The sequence below is a fragment of the Pteropus alecto genome, unplaced genomic scaffold (genome assembly GCF_000325575.1).
Source record: "Pteropus alecto unplaced genomic scaffold, ASM32557v1 scaffold156, whole genome shotgun sequence".
Taxonomy (NCBI): domain Eukaryota; kingdom Metazoa; phylum Chordata; class Mammalia; order Chiroptera; family Pteropodidae; genus Pteropus; species Pteropus alecto.
Window position 1 is genome coordinate 3,360,914 of NW_006437746.1, and position 13,101 is coordinate 3,374,014.

At 38.0% G+C, this 13,101-nt stretch overlaps 1 protein-coding gene and 1 pseudogene across 2 annotated transcripts in view; one reads left to right on the forward strand and one right to left on the reverse strand.

The window, feature by feature from the left end:
* KIF15 (kinesin family member 15) overlaps positions 1-13,101 on the forward strand; it is a 52,037-nt gene that overhangs the window by 9,020 nt on the left and 29,916 nt on the right. For both annotated transcript variants that reach the window (XM_006914845.3, XM_015591745.2), the window contains exons 5-13: positions 2,480-2,517; positions 5,460-5,557; positions 6,674-6,853; positions 7,869-8,078; positions 9,872-9,997; positions 10,146-10,268; positions 11,934-12,057; positions 12,575-12,651; positions 12,880-13,089. In XM_006914845.3, the coding sequence (XP_006914907.1) occupies positions 2,480-2,517; positions 5,460-5,557; positions 6,674-6,853; positions 7,869-8,078; positions 9,872-9,997; positions 10,146-10,268; positions 11,934-12,057; positions 12,575-12,651; positions 12,880-13,089 (1,186 nt within the window). The remainder of the gene's footprint in view (positions 1-2,479; positions 2,518-5,459; positions 5,558-6,673; positions 6,854-7,868; positions 8,079-9,871; positions 9,998-10,145; positions 10,269-11,933; positions 12,058-12,574; positions 12,652-12,879; positions 13,090-13,101) is intronic.
* LOC112482109 lies at positions 11,091-11,208 on the reverse strand (annotated as a pseudogene).

A 13,101-nucleotide genomic window follows, 5' to 3' on the forward strand; every position in this document is an offset into this window, starting at 1 on the left:
CTTTAGAGTGCGCCTTTTAAAATGTACAGGTGTGTAGTGTTTTGACAAATGCAGAGAGCCAGGTATTTACCACCCCAGTACTGAAGAGAACGATGCCCACTGTTTGTCCTTTTTGTAGTCAGCCACGCCCCTCCCCTCAGCCCGATCGTCAGGGTGTGCTAATACAGTTTCCATTCCTGTAGCTTTGCCTTTCCAGAGTGTCATGTGGATGGAATCAAACAATATGTAGCCTTTCGGATCTTGCTTTTTTTCTCTTAGTAAAATACATTTAGGATTCACCTGTGTTGCATGCATCATTAGCATATTCTTTTTTTTTTTTTTTCTTTTCTGAACAGTATTTTATTGTATAGACATACCACAATTTGTTTATCCGTTTCTCTGCGAAAGGATATCTTGGTTGCTTCCAGTTTTTAGTGATTATAAATAAACTTGCTTCAAACGTTCGAATATTATTTTTTTATGTGAGCATAAGTTTTCAAATCATTTGAGTAAATACTGGGAATGTAATTGCTGGGCTGTATGATTAACTTTACAAGAAACTGCTAAACTGTCTTCCAAATGTATATTTAAAGTGAGTGATGATCCCAAGTGTCTAAATGTTGGCAGCCTTAATATTGCTAGGAATTTAATACTGGGATATAAGATGGAGATCCAGAAAGCATTGAGACAACTTTGGCAGTACTACAAGGTGAATTTTAGTATCATTTCAGAGTTGTCTCATGAATAGGAATATAATTTGTAGTGTAATTATTTTTTTCTTTCTAACAATAGACTTTTTGAAAATTAAAATTTCTTTTTAAAATTTATTAGTTATAGTTGGCATACAATATATTAGTTTCAGGTTTACAACAGTGATTCGACATTTATATATCTTATGAATTGGTCACAATAAGTCTAGTAACAGTAACAGATGGTTACTAGACTTATTGTGACCAATGTTATTGACTGTATTCTATATGCTGTACATTGCATCTTCTTGACTTATTTTATAACTGGAAGTTTGTACTTCTTAATCCCCTTATCCTTTTCTGCCTATTCCTAGCAATAGACTTTTAAATTTTATTTCTAACTAGAGATTTTTAATAGGATGTAGTGAATTATGTCATTCATTTTGAGCAGCTGATGGTTTTTTTGTGTGTGTCCTTGGTTCAGCCATAAGTGGCTCAAAACACAAGAAAATAAAGAATACATTAAGAAGTTTAAATATTGTAAATACATTTTTCCATGAAAATTTACCTTCGCCTTTTATGGTAATTTTTATTCAGTTTCGTACAGCAGAACTAAATGTTCTCTGTGATGAGGCAGATAACTGTTTTCTCAAGAGAAAAAAAGATTTTTGTTTTCACAGAATATTTTGAATGGTAAAGTTCAAAAATGAATTTGAAATAAGAGACACAATTGCCAGAGATTATAAATCTCCAGAACAGTTTTCTTTGAGGACCCTGTAGGTACACCAATTATAATGTTTAATTTGTGGCATATTTGTTAATAACTAATGAAAATTGCTTTTGGTAGTTGAGGATAGAAATGAGAAACATTTGGAGAGAAATGAGTGTTTGACTTCTTAGTTGGGTGAGCATGCTTTCTGGTTTACCTGAGACCCTCCCAATTCTAGAGTAATTGTTAATAGTGTTCCCTTTATTCTCAAGTATGGGACTTAATACTATCCATTTCTCATTCCGAGTTACCAAAGAACTTTTTTCCTCTGCCTGTACAAGAAAGGTAAACAACTAGACCACACTGTTTTCTTGCTTTGGGAGTACTTAACCAAAAAGTAAATTCAAATTTTATATTTGTGTTATGAAAGCAAGCTAAAGACATTTGACACCCTAACTGACATCTATTTTAACATAAACTTTTTTTATTTTTAGTTTTTTGTTACTCTTGTTTCTCAGGATAACTGAGCAGATAGGACATTACACACAAAAATTAAGCCTAGAGTGTAAGGGTTTTTTAAGTTGCTTTATTTTTAAAGGAAGACATTTTAGTATCTTTTAAAGGGAGAATTTAGGAAAGGAATTGCTGCGATATTTAGAATAGCAAAAATTGGAAGAAAAAGTCCAGTTCGTTCTGGTTAAATTATGATACATTGAAGAGTAACAGTGCAGCAAACAAAATAAAGAAGTAGATCTCTTCTGACTTAGGAAAATATCTGAAGCAAAACATGAAAAACAGGTTACAGAGCAGTATTAAGAGCATCATTTCCATGTTGTAAATAAAAATTAAATGAAAACTCTGATGCTTGTGTTCTTATAATCCGGAAGCATTTATCAGGCAATTAACAGTAGTTAGCTAATTAGTAGTAGAATAGGAGAGAAAGAAAATGGATCATTCACTTTTTACCTAATGTAATTCAAAAAAAGAAAGACAATAAACTCTTTGTGGGGAAAATTTATACACTAATAGACCATATTAGAGTAGAAGGGTAGTCTTCTAAATTTTATGTGTACAAATAATATATAAAACATTTCTTTTACAGTGGGCAGACTGGCTCAGGAAAAACATTTACTATGATGGGTAAGTAAATTAAAGATTAACATTTGCTGGCTTAATCTCTGTTGATGACAACACCTAGGACATTTTGGGGGAAGGTATAATTTCTATTCATATATGATGTTGACCTCATAAAATTAGGAATATTTCCTAGGCTTCTGTCAGATTGTGAGTTCCAAGGTAGCAAACCCCATGTTTGCAGCTGTGTTCCCAGCTCAATGCATAGCATGAATAGGTGCTGAATGAACAGTCTTTGAATTGGATGTAGTAATTTTTATATAGTTACATACTTGTATAACCACTACCCAGATCCAGTTCTTAGTCAGCAACCATTCCCGCTCTCATTTCCTGAAGTATGTATTACTCTGACTTTATCATCATTAGTTTTACTTATTTTTGAACTTTTACAAATGAAATTTTACTGTATATGCTCCTTTAGGTCTGACTTTTTTCTCTTGGCATTAAATTCCTAAGATTCCCTATGTTGTTGCATGTAGTAGTAGTTTATTTCCATCGCTGTATAAAATTTTATTGTATGAATACGCCATAATTTTCCATCCTACTGTCAATAGACATTTGCATTATTTCCATTTTGGGCCATATGAATAATGCTGTTGTGAACAATTTTTCTCGTATGTATTTTTTAAAGTCGTTTCTGTTTTTCTGTTGGATATAAACCTAGGAGTGGAATTGCTGGATCATAGTCTATGTATATTCAGCTTTAGTAAATACTGCCAAACAGTTTTCCAGAGTGAGATATGGAAGTTTCAGTTGCTCCACCATCCTTGGCCACTTTCGATACTGTTAGTTTTTGAAATTTTAGCCATTCTGGAGGGTGTATAGTATTATCTCATTGTGTGTTTGTTTCCACTTCCCTGATGTCTATTGACAACTGAGCAGCTTTTGTATGCTTTTTGGACATTTGAAGAGCTTCTCTGGAAAATGCCCATTCAAGCTTTTTTCCCACTTAAAAAGCTAGCTTGTCTTGTTTTTTTACTCTTTTGTGGGAATTCGTTATAAAGTAGAGAGATATTAGCACTTTGTCTATGATATAGATTACAGATTTTTCTCTGGGTTTTTAATTTGTCTTTTGACTTATATGGTTTTTAACTATGCTAAAGTTTTTTTCTTTTATGTGGTTACATTTCAGGGTTTTTAAAAATAGTTTCTGAATTGTAAGTTGTAGTAAGAAAGGTCTTCCCCTTGCTGAGGTTATAACATTATAACAGTTGAGACTTACGCCAGGCTTTCTTTAAGGCTCTAGTGCGCTACTTGAATACAGGGTAGTGTCTGGGCTCTTGTAGAGCTTATATTCTCAGGAGGGATGTACCATTACAGGTAAATAAATGTCTAGTAATTAGGCCAGAGGTAATAAGTGCTATGAAGGAAAAAAAAAAAAAAAGGATGGAAAAGAGCAAGGGAGGCAGGTGGTCAGGAAAGGCTTCTCAGGAGGTGATATTTGAATAGAATTATTAAGTAGAATGAGACTGAACCATGAACTAACCAGGAAAAGACTCTTCCAGGCAGAGGGACTCAATGCATGGGCTTTGAGGTGGGAGCATGCGCAGGAGTGTATGAGGAACAGCAAGAACACTCACAGGGCTCGAGTGGAGTTTTCCAAAATAAGAGGCCAATAGGAAGGGGAGTTGGAGCTGTCGCCTGAGGCCAACTCATGTAGGACCTAGTAAGGATTTTGAATTTTGTTATGAGTGTGATGTACAGTCATTGGAAGGAAGGCTTTGGTTTTTGGTTTGATAAAGAATTATGTGATGTAAAGTATAATTTAAAGGATTACTTCAAGCAGCTGAATGAGATAAAGACTGTAGGAGGAACTAAAGGATTAGGAAGGATCAGGGGGACGCAGGGTTAGCAGTTAAGGCAGTGGAGTAGGCAAGGGATGGTGAAGGGAGCTAAAGAATGTGCTGACCATCTTTGTGTATTATTTCACAGGAAAATGTTATAAAATTATCTGCATACTCTAATATTATTTGTCCTCTTTGTTCATTTACTTACATTTTCTTTCTCTATTATATATGTATATATTTAAGGTATAATTTGCAAAGACTATTTAAATATTCATGTGTAGTGCATCGAGACAATGATAATATTAAAAAAATTTTTTCTGTACATTTATTGCATACACCAGCCTTTCGTTAGTTCCTTTGGTTGCTAAGGCATATTAAAATGATATTTATAGTAACTTCTAGATACTTTCTAGCTATATTTTTTTCTGGCTTATCTATATATCTATCTATATCTATATCTATATCTATATCTATATCTATATCTATATCTATATCTATATCTATATCTATATCTATATCTATATCTATATCTATATCTATATCTATATCTATATCTATATCTATATCTATATCTATATCTAAGGACAACTCCATTTTTCTATCTCTGTAGAAATCTTTTGAAATATTCCTACAGTATATTTCTTACCTACTCGGCTTTTATTGCCCAATTTAAATAATACTAGCTAATGCTAATCTTTAATAGTAATCTGTGAGGTAGTTATTACCATGTTATCCCCATTTTACAGTTAGGAACTCAGAATAAGTAATTAGCCTATGGCCACATGGCCATTGTGTACAGGTCCATAAGACCAAATATTATAAACAAGTAAAGTACAATTGTTTGATATTTCTGCTAGTTTTGGTACATGGCAGGAAGAAAATTTTCAAGCTTGGTACCTAGATGGATTTTTTAATTATTAAACAGCAACTACTTTTTAAAGTTGGTTAGTGGCTATTGTAGGTCTTCAGTCCTGTTGATAGGCAGGTTCTATTATATGATCTCTCACAGACCAAAACTTAACTTGTCTGGGGGCACACATAGGAAACTGATTATATAATGTGTCAACTTATTTCTGTATAAATTGCCTTTCAGTGTTGCCATTTTGAAAGACTCCAGTATTAAGAACAAAAATGAACAGCTATATATTTTACATTTTTTAGGACCATCTGAATCTGATAATTTTTCTCATAACCTGAGAGGAGTAATCCCACGAAGTTTTGAATATTTGTTTTCCTTAATTGATCGTGAAAAAGATAAGGTAAAACTTACTTTCAAAATAAAGCAATTCTGTTAAATATCCAGTTTTGAGTAGTTAGCTACTAATTAGGTCATGGTACATGGAGGCTTGTACTTTACAATGTGGATAGGCTAGTGTGGCATAAAAAAACCTCAGTTCTTAAAATTAAAGATTCTGAGTTTTTGTTTTCTAAAAGTTTTTAGTTTGTAAAAGATGCATCATCTGTGAACTCAGATTGCTGGTTTAAAAGAAAGAATATAGTGCTTCTTAGGCTTTCAGATTTTGCAAGAGAGAAAGTGTAAACAAAATCTTAACTGAGGAACACAGATTCTCTGAGCTCCATCAGCAACCTGGACCTCGGCTCACAGTTGACTGCGAGTTGATTAGACCCTCATGACGTCCAATAGTGATAGGCCCATCGTTATCTCCTTAGCAGCACCTGCTGCCACCTGGCTGTGATCTTGCTCCACAGGTGGTGTGGCTCCGTCATCCCTGGGATGTGGGCTTCCCTCTTCCATCGGCTCCCAGATTGGGCTATTCTCAAGATTATGCTTCTGTAGCTTGGGAAATTCCAGGCTTAAGAGCCATTTGTGTTCTGTGTTCTAGTACATGCATACCTTGGACACCGATACATAACATTGGTTTACCATTTACTCCTTTGCGGAAACTACCCCTAACCACTGCAGTTAGACACGCATGTTGCATGCCAGGGACATGTTTACTGCCTTGGATTTCTGTGGTTAAAAATTCTATAGAGAGGCTTTTAAAGTAAATTTTCAGTCTTTTAAAGAATATTAACACTTGCTTCAAATAAAACTTTATGAGGAAGTTCAATGTATAAGACAGATAAAAATGGAATTGTCCATCCAGACTACCTAGTTCCCATCTTCCTGGCCTAGTTCTCAGCACCTCTGGAAACTTTAGGGCTCCTGGGACCACAGTGATGCGGCTTTAGAATATAATGATGTGTTGAAATTAGTTATCTAGATTTTTTAACTGACTTTACGTATCTCGCATGGTGTAAAGGATAATATTGTAGGAAATTTACACTTGTGAAGCAAGTGAAAGATTAATGCTCATAAAGATAAGAATGAATGTATGAAAATAATATATCTAAACGAGGCTTCTCTTTTGCAGGCCGGAGCTGGAAAGAGCTTCCTTTGTAAGTGTTCATTTATTGAGATCTACAATGAGCAGATCTATGATCTACTGGACTCTGCATCGGCTGGACTGTACCTAAGGGAGCACATCAAGAAGGGCGTCTTTGTTGTTGGTGCGGCGGAGCAAGTGGTGACCTCAGCTGCTGAGGCCTATCAGGTGTCCTACCTTGAGTATTTTGATCCTCAGACACCATGACATGCTGTGAAAAGCACCTCGATCTCAACCAAAGCAAGAATTGAGCTGCTAAAAATATTTTGTAAAGGCATAACCCAGAATGTTTATGGGAAGGAAAGAATAAAGAATATGACAGTGTTTTATAGCTCTCCCTTTAGTTAAGATAGAACTGAGCCTCTGGGTTTTGCACTATCTTGGTGCTGCTCATTCTAATCAGGCATTCCTAAAAACCACTCTGGAGGTCCCGGGGGACAGTTGATAGTGCTCATATTTCTTTAGTGGTTCCTCCTGGGAGCTGCCCCTTTGAGGAGCTCCTGGGATCTCTGCCGTTTAAACCAACTGTACATATTATGACCTTGCTACTCAGAAATATAGTTCTCAGACTGTATCACTTGGGAGCCTGTTCCAAACGTGAATCTCAGGCCCTACCTAACACCTCCTGAGTCAGAATCCGAATTTTAATAAGATCCCTAGGTGATTAGTAGCATACTACAGTTTGAGATGTTCTGCCCTGTGGGCTAGGTACCTGTATCCCTATTTTACAACTATGGCACTGAGCTTTGAAAAGCTTCAACTGATTCCAGAGCCTGCAGTCTGAACCTTCACCTACCCTGCTTGCCATCGGGAATAGGGACGGAGAACAAATACTTTATAGACCGAAAGCGCTAATAAAACTTAGAGCTTGAAGGTTATTTGAGATTTATCTTGTTTAGCTTTCTTATTGAAGAAAGGGTTTGGAGAGATTTTGTGATTTGTACTAAGTTAACACAAACAGAAGATGGCAAAACCAGTTCTAGATCCTATGTCTTCTGATTTCCTGTTTGTTCTCTTTTCATAATGTGGAGAGGGGACAAAAAGGAAAGAAAAAGGAAAATACTTGGAGTTTATTCCTCGATGGACCAGTATTTTTTCTCGCTACTGTTTACACATTTCCAACTGATGTTAGTGGCTGTCGTGGCCACTTAGAAGTTGTGATGATACATTTTCCTTTTGCCAGGTGTTGTCTGGAGGATGGAGAAACAGGCGTGTGGCATCGACATCAATGAATAGAGAGTCCTCTAGGTCTCACGCAGTCTTTACAATTACAATAGAGTCGATGGAGAAAAGCAACGAGACTGTGAACATACGGACCTCTCTGCTCAATTTGGTGGACTTAGCAGGATCAGAACGGCAAAAAGACACCCATGCAGAAGGGATGAGGTTGAAGGTAAGGATGGACTTGTGACCTTCACTTGAACTTGTGTGTGAATTCTTAGTAGAAGTCAATACCAAGCTAAGTGTTGTGAGCGTTACAAAGGAATAAGAAATGTCTTCCATCCAAAAGGTGTAGAAATTTTTGTTGTTGAGTAGAGATAGTAAACATACATGGGATAGGACAAGTCTGTTCTCAAATAGCAAGAGTCTTTGAATTCATTCCAGACAGTACAGGTGGCAGCAGGGGACAGAGGAGAGGGTGTGACATGGACTGCTCAGGGGAAGCATGGGGAACCAGGATTTGGGTAGGGAGAGAGGAACAGGGAATACGTGCCTGGCAGGGAGGCCTCTTAAGAGTTATTGTGGTTGCAAAGTGAGTATGGCATTTGGCATAAGTAGGCCTAGATCGGTGAGGACCAGGAGTGCCAGGCCAAGTTTACTCTCAACTCTCCAAACACTGGGAAACAAAAGTTTTGTTTTTCTGTGCAGAAAGCCTGTTTTATAAGGCTTAGCCATCTGGCCCACCACTGGCCATCTGGCCCACCACTGCCAGATTCATGAGGGGAGAGCCGAAAGAGAAAGGAGACCGGTTGTGCTGTTTAGTATTTCAGGGCTGAGGGTTAAGGACCTAGCCTTAGGCTAAGGTATTGACAGTGGGGCCAGAGGTTCTCTATAATATGTACTGCCAGTATGCATGTATGTATGTATGTATGTATGTATTATAATGTGAATTGTCAATAAAATATGCGGGTTCTGTAGGATAAATGAGGGCTGGGGGCAAACAGTTGAAAATGGTGGAGATGAGTCTACTTTTGGCATTAAAAATATGGATTTGAGCCTGAGGCAATCTCAGGCTCGTGTTTCTATTAAGACATGTAGCAAAGAAAAATAGCATATGTGTATAATAAGACATACGCTGGGCCTATTCTAAAAGCTTTATATATATTTACTCATTTAGCCTTTCCAACAACTCTGGGAAGTAGGTACTATTATCCTTTCTATTTTAAAGAAACTGAATTTTAAATTTTAAATTTTAAATTTTCCTGGGGCACACAGCTAAGAGTAGAGCTGAGATTCGAACAGAAGTTTGTTGTTCAGCTCCACAGACAGTGCTCTCAGCCTTTCTGGTTTACTGGATGGTAAAACAGGTGGTGGCCGCTCTGAACTCAGTGCATCTTGCTTTATAATTTCGACCCTTTCTCTTTTTTTTCTATGCTCCCACCACTGCAAACTTAGTTACCGACATATGCTACCTACAGTAAAACTCCAGTCTAACATATTTAACCTAAACATTTTTTTCTCCCAAACCACTTTTTAAAAGGGGTTTTATTATCCTATACAGAATTAGACTGAATAGTCTTTTGTAGTAAATCCATCAGTGGCTTTATGGGACATGGAGTGAGTTATGAGTTAGCACGCCCTTATCATGTAGCAAACATTTTAACATAAAAGCATTGAAAAATATGCCTATTAATGCATTACAACTTTTTTCCTGTTTTTTTTTCTAGTTTTTATCTTTATAGGTCAGTTTAAAACTATTGCAATCATGAGGTGACATTGATATTTTTCCTTCAAGTCACTTTGTATTTGCCTTTGAATACTAAAACTGCAGTGTGTGTCAGATAGGAAAAGGTCAGGGGATAGTTGAGGGCATCTATCTGCTGAACAGGTAGTTATCCTTAACTAATACTGTCTCTGACTTGCCTTTCCATTCACTATTGTCACCTTGCTAGGTATATTTTAATACAAAATGCTAAACAGAAACTAGTGCACCTAAATTTTTGTTCTTTTCTCCTGATGCTGTAGGAAGCAGGTAACATCAACCGATCATTGAGCTGCCTGGGCCAAGTGATCACCGCACTCGTCGATGTGGGCAATGGAAAACAGAGACACGTTTGCTACCGGGACTCCAAGCTTACCTTCCTACTCCGGGTAAAGCAGATCCTTGGGTTCCTGGGCCTTTTGTTGGTTATGCTCATGATGGCTAATGGGTGGACAATTTCTCAGCTTTGGTGGTCAGAGTGTACATTTTCTTTGCTTGAAAAGATCTGTGGGTTCTTCTGTTCGTATCATTAAACAGGATTCCCTCGGTGGAAACGCCAAAACGGCCATAGTCGCCAATGTTCATCCTGGACCACGGTGCTTCGGGGAAACCCTGTCAACGCTGAATTTTGCTCAAAGAGCCAAGCTGATTAAAAATAAGGTAAAATACTGAGTACAACGATTAATTTCCTCTCTCTCGCAAAGGAGAAATTGGTCATCATTACTCCAGAGGTAGACCTCTTGATCATCTTACCATGGTCAGAGTGCAGGGTTCCACTTCGCCTCCTTTCCTGCGTAGGCCAGTGTGTAGGCTTAGTCATTCATTTATTTCATTGGATTATGACCCTCGGGTTGGGTATTTGTAATATGAGGAGGAAAAACCACTAGAGCTTCCTGACTATCTCTTGGAATTTATTAGGAGTTTTTGGAGAGTGGAGAACTGCAGGGGCAATTAGAATTATGATGTCACTGATGTGACTGTGATGTCAGAATATTGAGGAGTGCCTTGTAATGAGGCTGGCCATAAAAATCAGAAGCAACTAGAAATGGCTTTTTAACTCATGAAACAACAGAACGGGGAGCCTTATACTAGTCACTATCAATGGTAAGTCCCCTGCTGCAGTGCAAGTGGCTAGGGTACCCGGGACCTGTTTAAGGGTGATCTATTTCAGTCTTTCTCAATGGGCAGACCTGGCTTAAGAAAGGAACACGGGGACCTTGGGGCTGTCAGAGGGCTTGTTCCCTCACCGGAGCGTTGAGTGTTTCACAGCTGGGTCCCTTTGATCTGGTTTGTACTCTGCCATTCTCATTATCCCCTAGTTGGTCTGTGGGTCTTTCTGAGCCTCTTAGATGTCATCTCAAATAAGACATTTCTTTAAGAGAATTTTTTTTTTTTTTTAGGCAAGGCAACCCTTGGTTGACGTCACAGATTGCAAGGACCTTGTCAGCTTGCAATCTCTTATTTTTATTTTTTTATTTTTTACATCTATAGCACCTGGTCTTCTTGGTGGTCTCTCATCCAAGTACTAACCAGGCCTGACCCTGTTTCACTTCCAAGATCAGATGGGATCGGGCTTGTTCAGGGTAGTATGGCCATGGACAGACAATTTCTTAAAGAGACATTTCTTTAAAATACATTAAGTCTGGTAATAAAACAGACGGAGCTGTCACACCACCCCTTCCTTCCAGGATGGCTGTTAGGGAGTTCAGAGTTGAATTCCTTTGGGAGGGAGGTTTCTGCCGGTGACAGGGCTCAGGCCAGCCCTGCAGCTCGCCACCGTGTCATTGTGAGCCATGACAGAGGTCATTCTTACTGAGAGGTTGCTCTTCTCTGTGGGACGGTGCCGTGCGTTTTAGGAGGAAAGTGATGTCGGACCCCAGGGTATGTTCATGTCATTAGACAGAATTTCCTTGGCGGTAATGGACTCAGCCCAGCAGGGCCCAGGGCTGGTCAACAGAGCCAAGACTTAAGTGGGATGTCAGGGAGGAGGGGAAGGGTCTCTGGCTGTGGCTATGAATGCAGGGAAAGGAAGCTCCTTCTGCTCCGGCACACTGTGGTTCCGGTGGCCTTTTGACCGTTTGTGAGATGGAAGTGCGGTTTTGTTTGCTGTTCGTCACTCCAAATCATACAGACAAATATAAACACAAGACTATACAACTCAAAAAAACTGTCCTTTTAGGACACGTGAAACTTAACGGATTTCGGTAACCAGTGTCACCATAAAAAAAAAAAGTAATAAATTGTAAGAAAGTTCCAGATAAACTCTTAGAAATCCCTTAAAAAAGAGAATGTCCTTTTAATGCTTATTAAACAACTCTTGAACAGGCGGTGGTAAATGAAGACACCCAAGGAAATGTGAGCCAACTGCAAGCTGAAGTGAAGAGGCTCAAAGAACAGCTGGCCCAGCTAACCACAGGACATGGACTCCCAGAGAGCTTTCTCACCACAGGTAAGATGAGCACAGCGTTCTCTGTCCTGAGGGAGACCGCACGTGGACATGAGCATGAGAACCCTCTGATGACAGGCATGACAGCAAGGAACCCAAAGTTTTCCACAAGTATTTTTCTGTTTATTTCACCTACATAGGAACATGGTACTCTGTCTATTACCAGATACAGATTCCAGGTACTGAATTCTGTGAGAGATGTGGGAAGGGGGAGGAGAAATAATTTTGAATAATTCATTTCTAATAAGTGCTACAACGAAGTGCTAATAAACTTTATTTAGATCTACTTCTAAGATTCTGTTATATGTAATCTAGATATATTTACTAAATAGGATGAGGGAGACATTTTTCTTTAAAGAATAGCTAATATGTGGACTGGGTTAACCTATGATCTGGTGATAGTTTGATTCTTTTAGATTGAGAGCTGTCAGTTAAAGGCTGTTTTAGCTCTTGGCTTGGTCTTCAGATTTGAGAGATAAACATTTTTTCCCCTTTCCTTTTCTTATTGGATCAATTACAGACAAAGGCGAGACTAATTACATGAAGTATTTCCAAGAGGCAATGTTATTCTTTAAGAAATCTGAACAGGAAAAGAAGGTAGGAAACAATTAACATAAAGTGGATGTAAGATATTTTAGGCTTTACTGTGCGGTGCCTTTCTGAGTGGAATAAATGGCACCAGTAAATAAAACCTAAAGGAAGGCTGTGAAAAATCTAATTTCACCTTTGAGATTAAATGGAAAGTTAGCGTTTGTTGCTTAGTTTGTGAAAATTCTGGGAAGCTGCATTACTTTTCATGTTTAATCAAATTATGAATTTTTTAAGTCTCTGGTAGAAAAGGTTACCCAATTAGAAGACCTCACTCTCAAAAAAGAGAAGTTTATTCAGTCTAATAAAATGATCGTGAAATTCCGAGAGGATCAAATAATGCGCCTGGAGAAACTCCACAAGGAATCGCGGGGAAGTTTTCTGCCTGAGGAGCAGGACCGTTTGCTGTCAGAATTAAGAGACGAGATTCAAACTTTGCGAGAACAAGTGAGTACATGA